The 22,166-nt window shown below is 35.5% G+C and overlaps 2 protein-coding genes across 4 annotated transcripts; one reads left to right on the forward strand and one right to left on the reverse strand.

Moving 5' to 3' along the window:
* Positions 1-1,206: 1,206 nt before the first annotated feature.
* LOC122276355 (RNA polymerase II C-terminal domain phosphatase-like 2) lies at positions 1,207-10,669 on the reverse strand. 3 transcript variants are annotated; one of them, XR_006228838.1, is made up of 17 exons: positions 10,192-10,669; positions 9,395-9,868; positions 8,520-8,730; positions 8,100-8,257; positions 7,919-7,989; positions 7,711-7,816; positions 7,490-7,579; positions 7,156-7,297; positions 6,547-6,905; positions 6,381-6,438; positions 4,998-5,128; positions 4,851-4,904; positions 4,403-4,499; positions 3,608-3,768; positions 3,366-3,457; positions 2,560-2,633; positions 1,532-1,601 (listed from the first exon to the last, which is right to left on the reverse strand). XR_006228838.1 is itself a non-coding variant. In XM_043085998.1 (16 exons), the coding sequence occupies exons 1-16, from the start codon at positions 10,459-10,461 to the stop codon at positions 1,496-1,498; spliced, it is 2,562 nt and encodes an 853-aa protein (XP_042941932.1). In that variant the 5' UTR covers positions 10,462-10,669; the 3' UTR covers positions 1,207-1,495. The 3 variants fall into 3 exon arrangements, 1 of the variants encoding a protein (XP_042941932.1); XM_043085998.1 differs by lacking the exon at positions 3,366-3,457 and having other exon boundaries at positions 1,207-1,601; XR_006228837.1 differs by having other exon boundaries at positions 3,366-3,768.
* An 8,185-nt stretch (positions 10,670-18,854) lies between these two features.
* On the forward strand, positions 18,855-22,074 carry LOC122276164 (clathrin light chain 3-like). Its single transcript, XM_043085695.1, has 3 exons — positions 18,855-19,355; positions 19,570-19,723; positions 21,501-22,074. Exons 1-3 carry the CDS (start codon positions 18,979-18,981, stop codon positions 21,873-21,875), a joined length of 906 nt encoding a protein of 301 aa, XP_042941629.1. The 5' UTR covers positions 18,855-18,978; the 3' UTR covers positions 21,876-22,074.
* Positions 22,075-22,166: the final 92 nt, after the last annotated feature.

Below are 22,166 nucleotides of genomic sequence, written 5' to 3' on the forward strand. Positions count from 1 at the left end.
AAAGAATTTTAAGTTTACTATCATTATTACCAACGCAAGGATTAAAAAGTTTGTTTTGCTCTTAAGAAACACCGATATGAAATGACTAGAGTTGATTTGAATGATTCATTAATCGGCTGAAATGACCAATTGAACTGATTCTGTGATTGAATGAAAAATATATACACTAGCTTCGATTTGGTAAATTTCTAATTAATTTAAGTTAAATCAACTGAATGATCTTAACCGAATCATTTTTTGGAACCTTGATTCGCATGTCACCAAGAAGAAAAAAAGAAGTTCAATGCCAGACATATCTCTGGGGGTAAGGATCCCTAATATTCAATGGAGTGGTGGGAACCACGAAGAGTCCCTTCTCACTCACTTTCCAACATTACAGACCCCTACAATTCTAGAGCTTATATTGATCTTCCTACACGTTATAGGATATCCTAGCCTCAAGGCTAAATATCCTTTATGATTCATGCCCGAACTTGGACTAGTCCGAGAAAGAATAGCCACATAAAGTAACTGTTACAATATATATGTGTGTGTGTATACATATTTTTATAGGCAAGCTCTTATAATATTTATTGAACATTTGATATTATTTGTAATACTCAATCGAGCAACAATAAATCATAACTTAAAAATCTTAAATCTTCATATGTTTGTGATGCTTTCACATTTTTTTAAAAATTTTAATGTATCACATTGAAGACAAATGTATTATAATTTGTGTATATCATCAATAAAAATATAGAAAATTTTTATATAAGAAGCAACCTTCTAAAGTCTGGTATCAGGTAGTGTTTCAGTTAAATAGCATCCAAATACAAAATTAAAATGATAAATTTATATGGCTTAAAAATTTTCTCTTATTTAATTTATTTTTCCTGTTCATATCAGTTAAAAAGCATGTGTGTAACCAAGGACATACTTGAACAAATCTATTACTGATACATACTGGAAAAAATATTACAAGAAACCATGAAATCTTCATGGAAAAAAACAAGGTAACAGAGTGATATAATCAAACATTATGAGTGTATCGCATAATTCAACCTATATTCAAATTTTGTATCATCAGATTTGTTATTTTTATGATAAAGATGTGTTGTATCCTATGATAGATTCCCATTTAAGATAACGCTTCAATTATATATTGTAAAACTTGCAATTCTAATACTCCAAAGAAAGGAAATCCAGACAGATCAGCCGTCAACGGAACACTGGGGCAACAAAATAATTTCAATTGCGATGTTACTTGGGAAGCCTATATAAAAATAATTCTCCATTGATTTAATATCCACTAAATAAACATGAGAATGTAGGGCATCACACGAAAAAAGAAAATGGAGCCCACCTTTGCAAGCACATTTAATTTCAAGAATTTTTCGCCTCAGCATCAGCTAACGCATGGGCAAAAGAGATGCTGAACTATATAAAATGCATAACATACCTTTGGAGAGCTCAATAACCTTCTGTCCAAAATATGCCCGAGTCTTATGATTTCTCATGATATGGGATGCCCATTCTTCTGTTGTCGAAAGGAGGGTAGGCTCTGTGGACCATGAAATACCTCGTCCTTTGATCGTTTACTAGAAATAGAAGTTGGCAACCTGGAGGATGGAATAACCAAAATAAGAAACCGATAGCAGCCATATTGGCACTTGAATTAAAGGCATTGTTTAAAACATGCGCTTAAGTTATAACACTCTAGATTCATTATAGCCTCCCTGTTGAACCCAATACAAACGTGCATCTACATTCAAGCACAGAGTGAAACGAAATAGAATGAATAGATAAACGATGAAAAATTCATGAAAACGAAATTAGTACAAAGGAAGAATGCAAGTAATGCAATAGCACCTTGGACAAGAATAAGCAGCACTACCAAAAAGAAATAACTCTGGCGAAAGGTTTGCGGGGCGAGATGGACATGACTGTTTAACACTTCAAAGAAACCTACCAACTTTCAAACACCCCTCCATTTTTTTCTTTTACAGGAAGCCTAGAAATTAGAATATATCAACACTTTTACATGATGCACCCCACATTTTGTGCCTTACTGACATCCAGCAAACAAACAATAAAATGTATGCAGGAAAACCATGCTCTATGAAAGTCAAATGGTGGGGCACGAGAGACATTTTACAAATAAGAACCCCAAAAATACAACATTAATAGTAAAGTAAAATAATACTATATTTATAACATCCATAACCAAGCTCCAGACCCTCAAACACCCATCTATTCTGCCCCCTCCTTCCTCTCCAGAGAGCCCATTAATAAGCACAGAGCAATATTCCACGTAACTGTTGTTTTTTGAGTTAAGACAGAGATCCATCCAAGCAAATCAATCAACATCATTTACAGAAAAATCCATAAAATAATTGCTTGAAATTCAGTCAAAAAAATCATAGGTGATACCATGAATCAGCAGGAAACTATCCCTTCCTGGATACTCCAACCCTGGAACACTCAGTAAAAAATGCGCCCTCCCTCCCACACCCTCCTCTTTATTCAGGCATAACTTAATATTGAAATAAAACAAATAAACCGTTTGTCTTATGATACCTTGGGGAATTGGCACGCTTTTGCACTTGCTGATTTAATACATTAGAAGGACACCCAGGTTCACTTTCACTGGCCTGAAAAGCGTTGCCATCAAGTACAGAGGATTAAAGCAGGTCTTCCATGACAAAAACTCTTAACACTAACTGCACCATACATCAATGGTTTTCATTCTTCCATAAAATAAGTCTGTTTAATGTTTGAGGACCATCACTTGGTCTATTAAAAATTGGCTGATCAGACAAGAGGACACCACACTTAGTGTCCACCTGGACACAAAACAAGTTTCAGAAAGAAGATGATAAATTTGATTAACAGAATAATACAACATGTAAACAATAAAATAATTATTCATAATAATATATGAAATTGAATGATAAAAGTATCACTTTTCGAGTATTGTATCATTTGATGGTGCCATGTGAATCACTGCAGGCATAATTCTAATTGTTTTGTGAAGTAGGTTCCATTCATTTTTATTATCAACTACATTTTCTTCCAAATTAATTTCAGATTCATGGTTTTCTACATTTCTAAAATTTCTGGAATCTGTAAGCCTATGACCAAGCCAAGTCGTGACCCCACCGTCCAAGTCCATAAATCGCAGACCAGTATTTGCATGCAAAACTCAGTTGGATGTCTTTTTCAATTACAGAAATTAAAAGATTATCATGAATTCATGCAAATACCAAGTAAACATGATGAATGTTCAATGAAATCTTAAGATATAAATATAAAATAGCTGAATTGACTACAAGGGAGTACTTGGATAATGGGTAGAGACTGGGGACTGATCACCAAGCCCTTACCTCTTTATTTAGATATATTGGAGCCTGGGTAAGGCAGCAATAGCAGACATTAAGCCAGCTCACTTCCCTTTCAGTGATTTTAGCTCTCACATCTGGGTGCAATGCAAAATCCAAAAAAGGAGCGGTTTCTCTCCATGTAACCAATACCCCTCATCTGGAAAATTCTTGCCTACATACCCTTTATCCAAGCATCACCTATGTAATCAAATCAAATATGGAAGGGCATCATCAGAAATTCCCACCTCAGAAGTGCTTTCTCTGGGCAACCCATCTTCTCTTAGGGGTTCATCTGCTCCAGGACTGAAGATATCCCATAGAAATCCATTTTCATTCCCAAGAGAAAGCTTGTCAAAATCTGTGTCCATGGCCCCAGTATGAGGTGCAATGTATGCTACATATTTTTCTGCAATTCATGGGGAAAAAATAATAATTCAGAAGCATAGCATTTATGATGCCATTATCCAATAGCCAGAATCAAATGGCAATAAGTGCTGAGAAGGATGTCACTACTCAATAATCAAAATCAAATGCAAAAAAAAATGACATTAACTTCCTTGTACACCAGAATACTGAAAGATTACAAGTTTATTCTACTTCTCTATCAAACAACAAAAAGGAGGCATGCCATATCCCAAAAACACCAACAGTAGGAGACAAACAAACGTAGCCTTACTTCTAAAAGAACCAGTTACCCCTCACCTCTCACCCAACACCCAATAAAAAGATTCAACATAGATTCACTCACCAATCAAGATCCTCTTCTTTATCTCGCCAATACATTCACACTCCTTATTCCTTAACTAAAGTATACAAATTTCTACTCATCAAAAAAGAAAGACAGAAATTATGAAACTAAATTATACTTTTTTTGTTAAATGAATGTTTATTGATATCATATCAGTAGGCCTAATCTCCACAATTTCTAAGGACACATTTCAGTAAAAGAAATAATTGTTAAGAAAGTATATCTAGTATAAAGTCAAAGGCAGCTTAAACCAGATAACTGCTGCAGAGAATGAAAAAACAGATGATTTTACCTGCTAAGCTGTGAAGGGCATTTTCAGCAGCTTGTTGTTGAGCATCTTTCCTTGTCTTGCCCATTCCAACCCCAATCTTCTCGCCAGTGAACAAAACCTGCACCGTTGGATAAACAACATGAGTTTTTTCAAGTCCAAATACTAGACATAATGTTTCCTTGGACCTACATAAGTTTTAGAAAAATTAAAAATTAGAAATTATTTAAAATAAAAAAGGAGGGAGGGAGGGCACAGATTTTTGCAGCTAACCACCTAGTTGGGACTAAAAGCTAGATGGGTTGAGTTGCATATTTGTGAATGCAAAAACAAGAAATAGAATCTGTTACCATTGCCTACATTTCAATTTGTCACCTTATAATACACATCAATGAAATAACATATATGTATATATACACTTTTTAGTACAGAATCAAAATAAGTTTCAGCAAGGAAACATGGTTTCACTGACCTCAACAGAAAATTGCAAATCCTTACTGGTGCTGACAACAGACCTGAACTCGACCTGCATGGTAGGATAGAATGTGGTGAATAGCACGGAAAAGGAGAAGGAAAAAGGGAGCAATGTATCCCTGGTAAAGCCAGAATGCATTTGTACCTTGGAGTTGCATCTTCGTCCAATCTCTTGCAGTACTCCAATAGATAAAGGAGAAGGTAGCATGTTTGATTTTCCAACTTCAGTTTGAATATCTCTGCTAGTAGACACCTGATTTTGAGATCCAGCAACGTCTGCAAGAAACCTCAATCAGCAAATCGACAATACAAACATGTGTTGACCATTGTAAACAGGGCATCATCCATAATGTTTTATTCAAGCTTGTCATTTACAGAAAAGGCTATAAAGATTGTAAGGGCTCATTTGGGAAGTGAGATGTGATGAGGACTCTGTGAATAGTAGTGAAATAGTTTGAGTTAAGATGTTTTATTAGGTTTTGGGAAATGAGAGAAAAAGTTGAATAAAAATATTATAAAGTTAAAATATTGTTAGAATATAATTTTTTAATATTAGTTTTGTTTTGAAATTTGAAAAGTAGTTTTGTTTTGTGTTTTTATTTTAAGTTTGGGAAAGTTATAATGATTAGATGAAAAAGTTAAATATTTGAAATTGAAAAGTATTTGTGTTTTGAGTGATGTTTGGGAAGGAAATTATGAGAAGTTTTGAGATGAGATGATATGAGATCATCTCACTTCCCAAACAAGCCCTAAAAGATCAGATTGACCCTCCCGCCCCTCTGATGTCAATGCAGGACAAAATCAAATGCAAAAACATTAAAAAGCCAATAGGTTAAATTTCTAAAATATTTAGATAATGCAGCACAGAAGCATAAAGTGAAGTTTAAGCATTAAAAACGATGAAATAACATACAAAAGCAAAATATGGAAACTGAGAAACCATCCATGAAATAATTCATTAGTAGCAAACTGGCATGTTAAAAAAGTCCCCAAAGATCTTTTGGCATGCTGGAGAGGTATTACGGGGACACCACAGATTGCAGCTGTTTGGAAAATGGCCCCTATTTGTATTCTTTGGTGTATTTGGAGTGAACGTAATGAGAGACTCTTTGAGGATCATGAACGTTCCTTGGAAGAGTTTAGGAGTTTTTTTTGGAAGACTCTATTTATGTGGGCTATTGGGTTGGATTTAAATGGGCTTAGTTTTCATGATTTTCTTGTAACTGTTACTAGTCCTTAAAAAGGTGTATGCTTTTGTATACCTCTAGTGTACTTGGGCTAAGCCTATCCCTTTATCAATGAAATATCATATTACTTATCAAAAAAAAAAAAGTCCCCAAAAAGGGAACAGATGGATGGTACATTGAAAAGTTTTTATGGTCAAAAGGAAAGATATCAATGGGTAGTAGCTAAAAAGTAAATTAATGCATGATAAGGTAATATCTTTGGAAGTTTTCATACATCGAGAACCAAACGTTAACCTTGCTTGATGGACAATGTGAACACATGATTTTGCTAGTTCCCATACCTGATAGCAGACTTGCAGATGGAAGATTTTGTTTTAGCATATCATAACTAGCACATGCCTACATATAAGCAAGACAAAAGACGCTTTAGAGTGCCCTCTACAGTAAGAAAGATTGTCAAACTAGATATTAATTCTCATATAAGCTTGAGGGATATCCAGAACAAACCTCTTCAACCTTCACTTGGGATGTTTGTGAAGGTGTAGGCGTAGGCGTAGGCATAGATCCTGGTGTGCTAGGTGAAAATGGCTTTTTATCAGGTTTCAGCACATCAGCTTCAGGAACAAATCCTGAAGGTCGACTATTTAAATGCCCTCGATTAATATCATCTTCCACCAACCAGCCTCCCTGTGGCTGCATCAATGATCCTGATTGTGTAGGCAATCTTGACAAAAGGGGGGGTTCACCTGAGCTTTGAATCCTCGAATCTAGACCATGCTTCATAGTGAGGAGTCCTCTCTTCATATCATAATCACGATCAGAGGAGATGCAATCTCGTCTAAGTGGAGCTCCAAGCAAACCAGGTTCTTCAAGATAATTGAAGGCATAACATGAGATGACAAGAAGAAAATATTGTCAGTACTGTATATCAAACTTGAAAAAACATAAATTTATTTATTTTTTATAAATAAGGCCTAGCCCAAGTACACAGGGAGTATACAAGTGGAAACACCTAGATACAAGCTAAAGACTAGGAGCTAGGAAATGCTAAAAGAAAATCATTTAGATTTTATTAAGGCAAGTACATAAATTTATTAGGATAAAGGAAGCAAATACTCTGAGAAGGCAACAGTGTTCTTGAAGATGCAGGGCCAATGGCATTCGGCAAGATTGCAACAGGTGGCTTAGAGGCCTCATGTCTTAACTCAGAACTATTTGTCAATGAATGAGTAGCTGAATCATTAGCACACTTCTCGTCCTGGAAAAAAACATAAGGGAATGGAAAATGAAACTAAGTTATCAAACTTCCATTATGCTAGGGTACATAGAGAGCAGCAACAGAAAAGACAGTTTCATAAGAATAGCAACAGCCAATCAAAAACTATACCAAATGATTATTTTGTACTCATATTGCTCACACAAACAAGAAGCCAATATACTAGAATCCTACCGTTAGGTTGAATCTGCGTTCAACTTCAAGACCGTTCATTCCTTCGCTTATGGGAGCATTAGTATTGCCATTTGGTACAAATCCAGCATCCTGACATTCAACAATATTTTATCATAAAAATTAAAAAGAACAAAAAGAATACTTGTTGACAGCTAGCTAAAGCATACAAAGAAAATTGGGCGAGTTTCATCAATGGGTTGGGAATCAGATCAATGAAATACCTCTGATATCATGTAGTTGCTAACATCAGGAGCAGGAGGTAAATTTACCACCTCATCCTCATAAAAGATCTCCGAGATTCTCCGTAATAAATTCTCATCAAATTCTCTGAATGTAATCATTACATATATAAAATTGAAACTGTAAGCCAATTGTCATCAATGAATGGTTAAATAAAATGCTATTAGCTTGCAAGGTAACTGCTCTTACTTGAAAAAATAACCTCTGACATTGCATGCAACGTTTCTTGCTACACAGAGGACTGGAACAGCATGGGCGGTCTATTAAATCAATAACTCAACCAATCAATCAAATATAACATTTTAAAAGAAAGGAAATTAAAGAAATTCTCTCAATAAATATAGATATTAAAAAAAACATAATTTAGTACCTCTGCTTGAGGAGCATAATAAGGAGTGAATGCTGGAACCACATGAACTCGCGGTTGGTCCTTATCTTCCCAAACCTTAGAACGGTCATCAATTACCATTGCCATCTTTGGATGGCACATGGCATCTTGGAAGACATTTAGCAAAGATTTCCTGGAGCCTACCCAGTCAGAACCAAGGAAGGAATGTCAAATATTGATGTAATGTCTAAAAAGAGGAGACCACCATGAGACAGCTGAGAATCTAAAGAAATACAACTTCATTTAGCAAAATTGGAAAATGGAAGAACAATGTTCGCTAATTAAACATCCCAACATGTATCACAATATATTTTTTGATGGTGAAAAAATAAGAAAAAAAACAGGTATCACAAAATATAAAGATTCCAAATGTAATGTTCTCGAGATGATATCAATACTTGCCTGATTTGACACAGATAACACGGTCCAAAAGTTGCTTTGAACCTATAAGATGTGCCTCCGGGTCAAGAAGCCTCCACATTTCCAGGGCATAATCTCTTTCTGCCATTGTACACACATAAACTTCAAACCGTTTCCTTCCTTTTGCAGTTAAATAACTTCTCAGGTCCTCCCATGCAGGTCGTAACCTCACAAGCACACTGGTATCACGATTCTACCATACGAAAAAAACAACCAGTCCTTAGAAAAGGAAAATATTACATTTTAGAAAGTATAAAAATAACCATATCAACGTGCCATAAACATATTACAGGTTCACTTCCTATTAACTTCCTATCCATAAATTCCATATCAGTGGATTAGTATTAGTCATACTATACAGGTTCCCAAGTTCTCGCCAAACTAGAAACCTGGGAAACAGAGTGGTGATGGACAGAGCATAAATACAGTTAAAACCACTACGTGCTACCGCAAGAAGCTTGGCCAGTCCAAACTCCCATATCATCCAGCAGATACCATGTAAATGCTTATTTGGGTTTCCCAACACATTGTAATACGTAAAATGGTGTCATTACAGCAAAAGCTCTTAACTCAAAATTTCGTAATTCATAGTGATCTTCTTCTTTTTTTATCAGTAAAAAGAATAATATTGATATTAAATAATGACTTGGGATCTAGTATTGCTATAAGGAAAGCTCATTTTCTATGCATAGGGATCTTCTTCTTTTTTATAGGTAAAGAATATTATAAATATTAAATAATGCATAGGGATCTAGTATTGCAATAAGGAAAGCTCCTTTTATATGAAATATCAATCATCTCGCTAAATGAAAAAAGAATATGGGAACAAACAAATAGAGTGAAAGAGATAATCTTACATCAGGATTGATACGAGTGAGGACAATATTCTTTTCTTGCAATCTAATTACTGGCCGAACAACTCTTTCAAGGTTATCGGATAGTGGTGGAACCTCCTCCAATTGAGCATTAAATGGCTTCCCATTATTATCTACCACGGTGTCGTTCTCTGTGTACTGCTTCAATAGCGCTCGATCATCCATGTACCGCTTCATTTCGGCAGTCATTACTGACGCACGCAACGAATCATTCTCGCGTACAATCCAACTTCGAATAGCCTCAATTCTATCCTCGAACGACTTCATGGTGTTCGCAACAATGAGCGTCTCGTCGAGATCAAACACGATTGCCAGGCAACGTAAATTTAGCATTCCTAAGCTCGCGTCATACAGACCTGCAGGAACCGCATAGCACCAAAAGCACGGAAACTTCTTCTGCTTACTTGGCATTGCCACCAAGTGAATCTCTTCGTCTCCAATCAATACCACCGCCGTCTATATAACCAAATCAAAAAATTTCCAAAACTCGGTTTAGTTTTCAAAAAGTAATCTAGAACATAGAGCATATATTTATTTTGTTTCCAGTATTTCCAGTTTCCAGTTTCTAAAAATGTATAACATAAACCGGATTTAGGTAATCAAAAAGTGATTGTAATAGGTCCATTAAGTAAAGGTTCTAACAAACCAACACTCAGAAATCAGATTTTTCAAACTTTTGCTACATTCTCGGTGACAAAATAATAAAAGGAAATCATTTTATGAAAAAAATTTCTCAACAGGGAAAGAAAATGGTAAATGAAGCAGATTGAGTGGGGAACCTTGAATTCGTAGAAGCAGGAGGCGTGGAGATTGATCAGACGGGACTGTTCGACCGGCGAGGACGACTCGAGCTTGCACCGAACGGAAAACGAAGAAATCGTTTGGAGAATTGAAAGCGGAGGGCATCGTTCACTCTGTGGCGATATATGGTGGATACGAATCTCGTGATTCGGGAACTGGAAATTCTGGTCCTTGACCGGAAAAGCGTCCAGCTCTCCCAAGCATTTGTCGCCGTCATATACCACCGATTTAAACCCTAAACGACTCATTTAAATCAACTTCGATTGGTAAATAAACAAGGAAAACAGAAGAAAACGTAAATGTCTATAAAATGAGAGGAATCGATGGGAGAATTGAGGGTTGATTTTCTGATTATCCTCTATTTTTTGGCTGCTTCGTCTCACTCTCAGAGCTCTTCGCTCTCTCTCTCTCTGTGCCTACGGTTACAAACAAGGCCTTCGTTTGGGAGGCGAAGGGGGTGTTCTCAATTTATAGGCGGCAGAGGTGGGATAAATATATACCAGTTGGTTTGAACGAATTTACGAAAATACCTACTCGATGCGAACCAATCGGCGTTGGCCAGCGAGGGAAGTAAAGACGGGTGGGTCATGCTCTTCGCCGGGGTAATGGGACACACCTTGCCTACGTGGCATTCGAAGAAGGTCAGTGATTTTGAAGAGCCGACTTCAAGCCGTCGGATCTATCGGTGGCTTTGAGTCGTTCGTTGACTTAAGTTTGTGCAAGTTGTACTTTTGAAAATGAGCTCCGATTGGTTATTAAAAATTAAATAATCTCATTTTATTTTTTTTAATTATTATAATTTTTTTAAATTTTTATATAAAATATAATAAATAATTTTTTTTAATTTTAATTCAAAATTAATATTAAAAATTATATTATAATAATATTTTATTTATTACTATTCAAAACATCTCATCTAAACTACGTAACCAAACAAGGCCTAAGACGAGATTTTGATAATCAGTTAAAAGCTCAAATAAATTGAAATTAAAGTTAAATAAAATATTATTATATTATTTTAAAATATTATTATTATTTTAAAATTTTAAAAAAATTAAATTATTTATTATATTTTATTTGATAATTGAAAAAAATTATAATGATTAAATCATATCAGATTAGATGAATTGAGATTAACTCTTAATCTAAACATGGTGTAAAATTTAAAGACATTCCATTTATTTTGAAATACTAGTCAACATTTCTATTTTCCTCTTTACTTTTAGAACAAACTTCCTGTTTCAAGTGTAAGATTGTATTCTTATTGGTCGATCTTGAGATGTAATTTTTTTAGTCAGGCAAGTCACCCAATATATATATTTCAATATTATATATATAATATATTATTTTATATAATAATTATATAAATTATTTATATAATTTTCATCCCAGAGATCACTATTGACTATATATACAATGAAATTATTTAATATTCATTTACCATACAGAAAATGTTAAATATATCACTTAATTTTACTTTTTACTAATTTAATTAAGTTTTTATATTAATTTTTTTGTCAAAAAAGAAAAAAATAGTTATAGATCGAATCGGACCAAATGGACGAACTAAACCGATAGCTAACGATTTGATTTGGCAAAAATAATGGACTAGAATTTTCAGTCGGTGACCTTCCCAGACTAGATCGATTACATCCCTACTCCCTATATGAGGCGATAGAATTTTAAATATTTGTTTAACTATTAATTTGCATTTGAAAAAGCATCGTACTATGCAGCCCCCAATTTGACCCTTTTGACCTTTATATTTTTTCACTTGTCAAAATTTTAAGGATGTAACTGATTTTTAAGGATCTTATTATACAATGGGGTCGGATCCATTAACCTAGAGAAGATAAAAATGGCGTATCGCCTCATGAGGTTGAAGAAGATCCATTCTTCTAGTCGAAATCCAAAAGTCCCCGCTTTTACTAGATCAGATCCCTTTTATTATAGCCCTATCAGTAATAGGTGAGAAAATTAACTTTATATCCATTTTTCCCCTTATACGTTTGACTTACTTACCTCCCTTAGCCTTTGCTTTTTCTTTCCTTCCAATCTCTTCCTCCAGCTTCCTAATGGCACTTTCATCATGAATTGGACTTGAAATGCTATAATGGGCTGATATATCATATATTTATCCCCAACGGAAGATTTACTTGAAAATTGTGGTGTGTAAATTGATTTTTTACATCTATTGATAGATTAATACAATAGAGGGCAGAAAATTCTTATCTAAATTATAACCAAACTAACAAATTAATTAGCATAATTGCCTACTAAATTATGATTAGGATATTTTTTATTTGAATTTTAGAGTCTAAAATGAAAAATAGATAAAGACATAAATAAATTCTAAAATATTTAGTATTGTCCAAATATTCATATAGTCAATAATCAATTTTGTGATATTATTCTTATTAATAATTTTATGAAGATGGTGTAAGATAAAGTGGGACTATCGTGAATATGGCAAAATCATTTTTGTTTTGGACAAATCTCCATAAAAGATGAGGGTACCACGATACATCACTTTTAATGATTAGATTAAGACTAAGCCTCTTTAATAGTTACACATCGATCCACCGCACATTCCCCACTGCAGCAATTCTACGCAACAGCCCTTTACTTTTTTATCTCTACACCTTTCGCCTATTTTCTAGGACAACAACAAAAATAAAGATTTATTTGTTCGAATAATTTTATTTAGCTACAAATCAAATCATGTCATGGTGTGTAATGTAATGATATTCAAATAACACTACTCATTCTCTTCTACCCCCTCCCCCTACCTTCCTTTTTCCCTTTTTGTTCAAATGTTCCAAGCTAGATTTGTAAATCTCGTCCATCTCCTCCACAAAGTCCATCAATCGATTATAACACAAAACTCTACCATGTTACAAGTATACTTGATGCGGTATCGTCACGTGCACGCGTGATTATCCACTTCATCTCTGTCTTTGGTTTAATGGTTCTTTAGACAACATTAACCAATAATCTGTTTTTACTAACATTTGTCTTAAAAAATGGTATTAATGGTACTATTATTTTTCATTTTTTAAAAAAAGATTATTTCAGAGAATTGTTAGAGATACAAATTGATCATACAAGCTAATGTGACACTATGTCACATCATTTTTATTTTTTTCAATCCCCCGCATCTCTCATTCCTCCACTTTCTCAATATCCCTGTGCTGCTAAGGCTTAAATGAGAAGCGTTCTCATGCCCACGAGGCAAAGCTCACAAGGAATGAGGATGCATTATTGCACATGACTATCTCCAATGACAAACAAGAGATTGTAAAGCAACTTATGGACATAAATCATAATTTCGAGTCATTATGGAGAAGGCAAAGAGGCACTTGAAATTAAGAACAAGCACAACAATACTCCTGATTTCCATTGATGACTAAAAAAATGCTCGGACAGAGGTCAGACATCTCCACAAATACTGCAACATACCTTATAATCATCAAAATCTACACAAATAATCGACTAATATAATGGCCAAATGAAGCTGTACAGATCGAACAAGGAAGAATTACATAAACCAAAAAAACCCTAATATTTGTAAATCGAACATAGACGGTGTCAAAAACCCCTACTGGGACTCAACAATAAAGGCCTGACCTTCTCCAATAGAAGACCAATTCACACATGAAGATTTGACAGCCTCCTAATCAGTTGAAGATACCTCCATCTTTGTGGGAATAAAAGGATGAAGCACAAAGCAGACTACCCCAAACAAAAAACACAACTTTATGGTAAGAAAACCACTACAAACATTCCCTCAAGAAAAACTAAGCAGACCAAAGCCATCAATCCAAACCCCTCAATTAACACCAAAATTGTTATTAAAATCCAATTTTCAGACAATAATTCTTATTTCCTGTAAATATACACAACGATAAGGTTATGATTATATATCATTCTACATATACAACAAATAAACAAGAAAACAGTCAAGAAAAACCTTTCAAATAACTAACTGTTGATAAAGAGTTTGAACTTTGAAGGCAAAGATTTCAGAAACGGAAACTCAGAGAGAGATGGACTGATTCTTTAAGACGGAAACTCTACTGCCGCATGGTGGAGATGCTAGTGCACAACGGAGGGAGAGGGAGGATATTGGGCATGCGTCAATGAAAAACTGTAGAAATACTCTTTTTTTTTTTAACCTGACATTCATTTATAACGAAATCAATCAATACAAGTTGTTTTTATCAATCCACAAAGCTTGAGCAACAAATATGGGAACTTCAACCCGCCACATATCTATATTATCAACATTCCAAGTATAACGTGCTAATCTATGAGCCACCTCATTCCCCATGTGATGAACATGTTGAATTTTTACTTCACTAAAATGATGCAGCAGACTTTTAGCCTCCTTAATGAGATTACTATCTACTGAAAAGGATTCTTGCTCCTTTTGCATCTCTTTAACCTTCAGCAAACAATCACTCTCAATAATAATTTTGGATAAATCCAAATGGACACAAAGCTGTATGCCCCTTAATAAAGCCAAAAGTTCAACAGTTGCAGGATCATCTACCTCATTCTCCACCTTACTAGCAGCCATCACCAAACTTCATTTGTCATCTCTAAGCATGACATCCACACCAGCTTTTTGCATATAAAAAAATGTAGCCCCATCCACATTCAACTTTAAAAAATCCACTAGTGGTGGTTTCCAACAACACATTATCTTAGTATTCACTGTTGATGTTATCATGAGTTCAAATTTTTTACAAAGATAAAGCATGATCAATGACTTTAAGAGGCTCAATAAAACTTCTATCAATCTGTATTTTATTTATTCTAAACCAAAATCCCCAAGGAATGAGGAAAAACATAGTCAAGTCTGATTGATTGCCCTTTTCCATCACATATGTAACAGTAGCCAAGAAATTCATCTGTGTATCCATATTCTGCATAAAAGGTAGATACTTCTTCCACAGATCCCTAATTGTTGGATAGAAGATTAAAGCATGTCAAACATCATCTTGGCCTGACTTGTAGAAGTAGCATTTATCTTCCACATTAATATTCCTCTTTTTAAGATTGCTGAGAGTAGGTAGACCATCCTTACAAGCTCTCCAAGCAAAAGTCTTAATTTTTCTAGGGACCTGCATCTTCCAAAGCCACCTCCATAGCTTATACCTCTGCAACTCTCCCCCTGATTTCTTCTGTGTTGTTCTTGAATAAATCTATAAGCACTACAGACATTGAAATTTCCATTCTTCTCTTGTATCCATATCCATTTATTCTCATACTGGTTTAATGAAAGCATGATCTTCAGTATATCGGCAGCAATAATTGCATTGAAAAGAGCTCTAATGTAGTCCACCTTCCACCACCTCTCTTGATCAACAAGTGTATCCATTATAGCTTCCATATGATCTCCTTGCAGTGTATCCATTTCCTACACCAGAGGCTTGTGACTAGGGGATCCATGCATCAGACCATATCTTAATAGCTTTCCCATTACCTGCTTTCCATCTGCCGCCTTCCAAAAGCCATTTTTTTTGCTTCCCAAATCCCTTTCCAAGCATATGAGGGATTTACTCCAAACTTAGATTAAAAAAAAAAAAAAAATTGACCTTGGGGAAGTATTTCGCCTAAAAATTCCGTGTAGAAGGGTATCTTTATTTTGCAAAACCCTCCCTCCTTGGCCAATAAAGCCATATTAAAAGTTTTCAAGTCTTTGAAGTCCATGCCTCCTCTGAACTTCGATTGGCACATCCTATCCCAACTAACCCAATGCACTTTTCTCTCATTATTTTTCTACCCCCACCAGAATCTTACCAACATCCTCTCCAATTCCTTACAAAAGTTAACAGAAATTTTAAAACAACTCATTGCACCTTATGATAACAAATTTTCTTTCCAACTCTGCAATTTATGCCAAACTCTAGTTTTAATCTCAGGAGAGGCTCTTGATTGAGATCTCCCCACCATATTAGGAAGACCTAGGTACTTATCATACTACCGAACATAATAAACACCCCAAAGCATCATAAACTCTCTTTCGCTGTCTTCGAAAACATTTTTAGAAAAGACCATTGGAATTTGCCTCTGTTTATCTTTTGTCCAGAAACAAGCTCATACTTAACCAACAGTTGCTGAATATTTTTGTTTGCATTAACATCAACTTTACAAAAGATGATACTATCATCAGCAAACGGTAGATGATTAATATGTGGTGCTTCTCAACAAACTCGCAGACCTTGGACTGAACTTTCCCTCACAGCAGACTTTAGTAAACTAATTAGACCATCATTGCATAACAGAAACAAATAAAGGGATAGTGGATCCCCCTTTCTTACTCCCTTGCTAGGAAAAATAGGCCCATGTGGCACCCTACTAATCAAAACAAAAAAAGATACAGTCTTAACACAACTCATAGTTAACTAAACAAAATTATGAGCTAAACCTAACTTCAGCATGACTTAAAAGGATATGGTCTTAACACAAGTCATAATTAATTGAACAAAACTATGAGCAAAACCCAACTTCAGTAAGACTTTCTCTAAAAAATCTCATTTTACCTGGTCATAGACCTTGCTCATGTCTAGTTTCAAGGACAAGTATCTAGCCTTCCCTTGTCTCTTCTGTCTCAAAAAATTAACCAATTCATACACTACTAGAACATTATCAGTAATCAATCTCTTAGGTACAAAAACACATTGGGATTCTGATATAATACATGGTAGCATCATTTTGAGTCTATTTGCAATCACCTTAGACACCAACTTATAAATCACATTACACAAACTAATAAGACAATAATAATTAGCAACCATCTCAGGGCATTTCTTCTTAGGAATTAGACTAGTCAAAGTATGATTAAGATCAGTAGGTAACAAACTTAAATCCAGAGTTTGTAGCACAACTAAAGTGACAGCTTTTCCAATCACATGCTAAAATTTCTAATGAAGATGGGGGGCATCCTATCTGGTCCAAGGGCTTTTATTGGGTGCATTTGGTGTAACGAGGCAGCAACTTCATCAGCAGAGAAATTCTTTGTAAGTTTAGCATTCATTTCAGTAGATACTCTGTGCTCAATAACTTCTAAAATGTCTAGCTGTCCTTTTTGCTCAGATGCACAAAACAGAGATTTGAAATATTCTACAACCAATCCAGCTTGTTAATCTCCCTCTTTCCATACACCTCTATCATCTTTCAGTTTTCTGATAAAGTTCTTCTTCAATCTCTGTGATGCTTTTGAGTAAAAATATCTAGTATTTTGATCACATTCCTTTAACCAGTAAGCCTTTGATCTCTGCCTCCACATGACTTCCTCCCTTTCTAACCAAATTTGAACATATTCTCTTATAGAATTAAAACTTTCAATGTCAATCTTTGAAGGGTCTAAATCATGCAATTTGTTTTAATCTGTTTCTAGCTTTGGTCAGTTGATACTTAACATTCCCAAAAGCAGATCGATTCCACACCTTAAGCTTTTCACTATAGCCTTTAATCAAACCCATGACCTCCATCATACTGTTTCTATCAGCAATTTTCCATGAGTCCTTAATAATCTGTGCACATTTTTCCTCACCCACCCACATGACTTTAGACCTAAAAGGTTTCTTTTTCCTATCATCAACACCATGCTCCACAGTATTTATCCATAATACATTTGTATTTTTTTTAATTTATAATCTTTTTTTTTTCTTTCAAAAAGGGTTGGGGCAGCCAACGTAGCAGTCTTCCTTGGGTGTGACCATATGAGCCTCTCTCTATTGCAAAATGTCTGGTTTGAACCATAGCCCCAAGGGCGAACTCATCACCACACCACATCAAAAGTATCCAACTGGTTTAAAGTCTATCTCATGGCCCAAAAGTCATGTTTTACCACCACAAGTGATTTGAACTTATGTCATGACTCAAACTCCCGGTCTCGAAACTATGAAATACCAGCTTGTACTAAATAAACTTATTAAGTTTCATAATCTTCTCAATTTAGTTATTTTTCCATATTCTCTTTAAGAGTTACAAAAGATATAATATTAAAATGTGTAAGTTTCACACACTCCATTTGAAAAAGAATTAGGTTTGTCATTAGAAAAATTAATTTTTTTATGTGAGTCACATATTTATCTTTTTTTAAAAGAGAATGTGAGAAGGTTTGTACTCTTCAAAACTGTAAATATTATTTATCTTTTTTTAAATATGATTTCATTAAATATAAGAAGCCTCAAATATTTTATATACAACGTAGGTAATTATGTTGTATCTTTCGGAGATTTAAATCTTTAGAATTCTCAATTGAAAATAAAGATTTAGAGTGAGAAAAATATAGACAAATAAGGTACGTAAATAATATTTAAAATTATTGAAATAAATTAAAAAAAAAACAAAATATTAATGCATCTTCTCTCCTCACGCGAGCACAGTAGGACGTTTACACTAACTCCCCAAATAATCGAACCAGCCGCCGCAACGGTTAAATGCACAGTCCAGGGGGTGGGAACAGTGAAGCGAGGAGAAAGTAGATGTCTGCGCTACCCCACACCAGACTTTTTCTGTAAACGTGTCAGTGAATCGTTGGCCACACAAAAGAGCCTCTTTGACTCTTTAGCCTTTCCAGCCAGTGGGAACCTTGGTAAAGTTAGCTTTACTGTGGATCTTGTAGCACAGTACTGATTTCCCGTGGACGTACGATTTCTTTAAGAGATTTGTGACGCTTGTGATTAACAGAGACCTTCAGGCGGAGCTAATCTATCGAGCCGTGTCCAAAAGAGAACGTTAACCCGAAAACCATGTCATCGTTCTCAGGGTCAACCCGCCCCTTCGACGACGACGGGTACATTGGCTACGATCCTCGCCTCCCGTCTCAGCGATTCCACTCCTTCTCGGCCTTCGATGCCGAATCGGTCAAAGACTCGGCCGGTGACTCTTCCCCGGTCTTCGCCAACCAATCATACGGTACCGGAGACGACGTTTTTTCCACGCAGCCGATACCGGAGACCCCATCGCCGCCTTCTATGTACTCAACCGGCGGAGGATTCTCGGAGTTATCGCCGGAGCAGAACGGCGGGGGCTTTGATGAAGGCTTTGGCGCGTCGGACGGTCCGATCTTGCCCCCGCCGGCCGATATGCAACCGGAGGAGGGCTTTGCTCTGAGAGAGTGGCGCAGGTGAGTCTGTCGTATCAGTTCTCCGCCACTTCTGACTTAGTCTATGCGATCATTAGGTTCTAGTGAGATAAAAATTGGATTTTGATTTTTCTTTAGATTTAAATTTCTGAGCTCAATTCATCATTATATATTTTAGTTATATTAAAGAGCTGGTCATAGAGTTATCTGGTGGTTTTGATTATAACCAGTGAAATTTTGGGGATGAATGGCGCAGAGAGAATGCGATTCGACTGGAAGAGAAGGAGAAGAAGGAGAAAGAGATGCTGATGGAGATAATCGAGGAAGCGGAGGAGTTCAAAATTGACTTCTATAGGAGGCGCACTGTTACTATTGAGAACAACAAAGCTGCAAACAGAGAGAAGGAGAAGGTGAGTGGCCATAATTCAGTACTGCGAATAGTCATAGAAATCATGTGGTATATGTTGGGATGGGAAAATCTAAAATTAAAATTAAAATGATAATCATAACTTGAAGAACTGTAATCTAAGTTTAGGAAATCTAAGGACAGATTTTAAATGGCAATTAAGGATCACTTTGGGGCAGCATAAAGAACTAGAGCTTTGACTTCTTAAAGATAAATGTTTGGCCTACAAATAAAATTTTCAAAAGCAAACTAATAAATTTTTTTTGATAAGTAAAAGCAAACTAATAAATTGATGAAGTTTGATGTGGTATGTTAGATTATAATGCTCTTTTATATGTTTTATTTTGTAAGATTTTTTTGTAGATCTAGTACTTATCTTCATAAAACTTTAAAGAATTGGGTTTTTACGATGAAACATGACAAGTTGGCTGTCTGACATGTCCGCTCTAAAAACTCTAGACACTCGGACAAGGCTAAATATGTACGTTTTTTCTTTTTTTCTTTTTGGTATTAATGATAGAGAAATTTATCATTGAATGTTTGTTTTCATGCAAAAGAAAGATACCAAGGAAGACAATTAAGAAAATGAAGATTACGATACAAGACTCTAAAGAGGGTTCGTTCATGCGTTAGTGAGAGAATGTAGATATGAATTTGGTTTCTATTATGTGTTCTATCAAGTGTTTGTGTAAACTGCTGATGCTGATGACGAGATGATGGGAAACTATTTCTCGAGTTATTTATTTTTTCCCAATATCTGTGCTTCCTTTATTTGAGTGAATGATAATTTATGTTTGTGCACAAAAAGTTGCAATGTTCTCCATCCATCAAAATTTAATTGTTAAATTGTCCTTTTATATAGGTAAAATAAATTTTATTAATATTAATCAATTGTAAATTGTCCTAAGTGACTTATTTTTCATCCATTTTAAGTGTCATTATTAACCTAGGGGTACATTGTAACTTTTTAATAATTTAGAGTATAGGTTGCAACTTTTTGTAATTTGAGGTGCAAGTTGCAAAATGGGTGATATTTTAGGGGTGCAAAATATAGTTTCCCTTTTCTTTTTGTCCAGTGTTCACTGTGGGAAAGCACAAAATAGAAGATGCGCAAGAGAAAATATAGGACTTGGAGTTGGAGGGCTGCCTTTGTAAGGCAGAAAGATTACAATGCATGTATTGGAGTTGCTAAACTGTTGGCTAGAATGTTAAAGGTATATGCAATAAGCCCATTGGAAAACACAATTTATGTTCTTGATCCTTATTGCTTCAATTATAGTGGAAGCTCATTATGGAATCAGGTGTTCTCAGAGTTGGTGGGTCTATTAAATCGAAAGGATGATAGTTCCAAACAAGTAAATGTGGCTGAGTTTGTTGGGATCACAAAAGTTTTGCATTAGTGGATTGCAGAGAATTACATGCTGAAAATATTTAAATAGGGTACCAGGGAGATTTTAGTGAAGAAGGACAGCAATGTCTTAGAAAGGTTGTGGGTTTGCATAATCATTTAGCCAGACTCACTAGCTACCATCATTTAGCTATATCTAGTGGAACTTATTTCAGTAATGAAGGTAAAGTATAGGACGACTTATGACAAGAACTTGTCTCTGAAAAATGTTTGGTAAAAGATAAAAGAAAGGAGGGGATAATTGCAAGCCAATTTTATTATCACATATATATGGCACTATATCATCTGATAGGATGTACTAAGAATACTCATTTACTCCAAGCTGTGAGCCTACTTGCATGTAATTTTATTGACTTTGGATGTAATGTATCAGCTATTTTTGGCAAGTCGGGAGAAGTTCCATGCTGAAGCTGAGAAGAATTACTGGAAGGCAATCGGAGAACTTATCCCGCATGAGGTACCGGCCATAGAGAAAAGAGGGAAGAAAGACAAGGAGAAAAAGCCTTCCATTGTTGTGATCCAGGGGCCCAAGCCTGGGAAGCCAACTGATCTCTCAAGGATGCGTCAGATACTTCTGAAGCTCAAGCACAATCCTCCTCTCCATATGAAGCCCAAACCACCACCACCACCCCCTTCAACAGAAACCAAAAAGGATTCTAAAACCACCGGTCCCACAGCTGTTGGTGCTAGTATTGCTCCTCCCAAGACTGCAGCTGCAGCAATCCCTGAGGCTTTAGCTGCCGTTTGAGAAGGAAGTGGCGATTTACTCAGTCTTCTTGTGTATGTAAAAAGTATGTTGCTGTGACTCGGAGATGCTGGGTTATATGATGCTAAAAACAGCTATGATAGGTGGAAATGAGTCTTTATGTGCATACTAGTTTGGGAGTCTAGCCAATGTAGAAGGGTACCTGCATTATGTATCTATCTATTCTGCTTGTTTGCTGTTTTGGTGGCGTTGCCTTTTTGAAGCGGTTAATTTTTCTGTGGCGGGGCATGGGTTTTGTTTCTTCAATGTTGTCTGGTAGAGACGATCTGCCTA

The sequence above is a fragment of the Carya illinoinensis genome, chromosome 9, assembly GCF_018687715.1.
Source record: "Carya illinoinensis cultivar Pawnee chromosome 9, C.illinoinensisPawnee_v1, whole genome shotgun sequence".
Classification (NCBI taxonomy): Eukaryota; Viridiplantae; Streptophyta; class Magnoliopsida; order Fagales; family Juglandaceae; genus Carya; species Carya illinoinensis.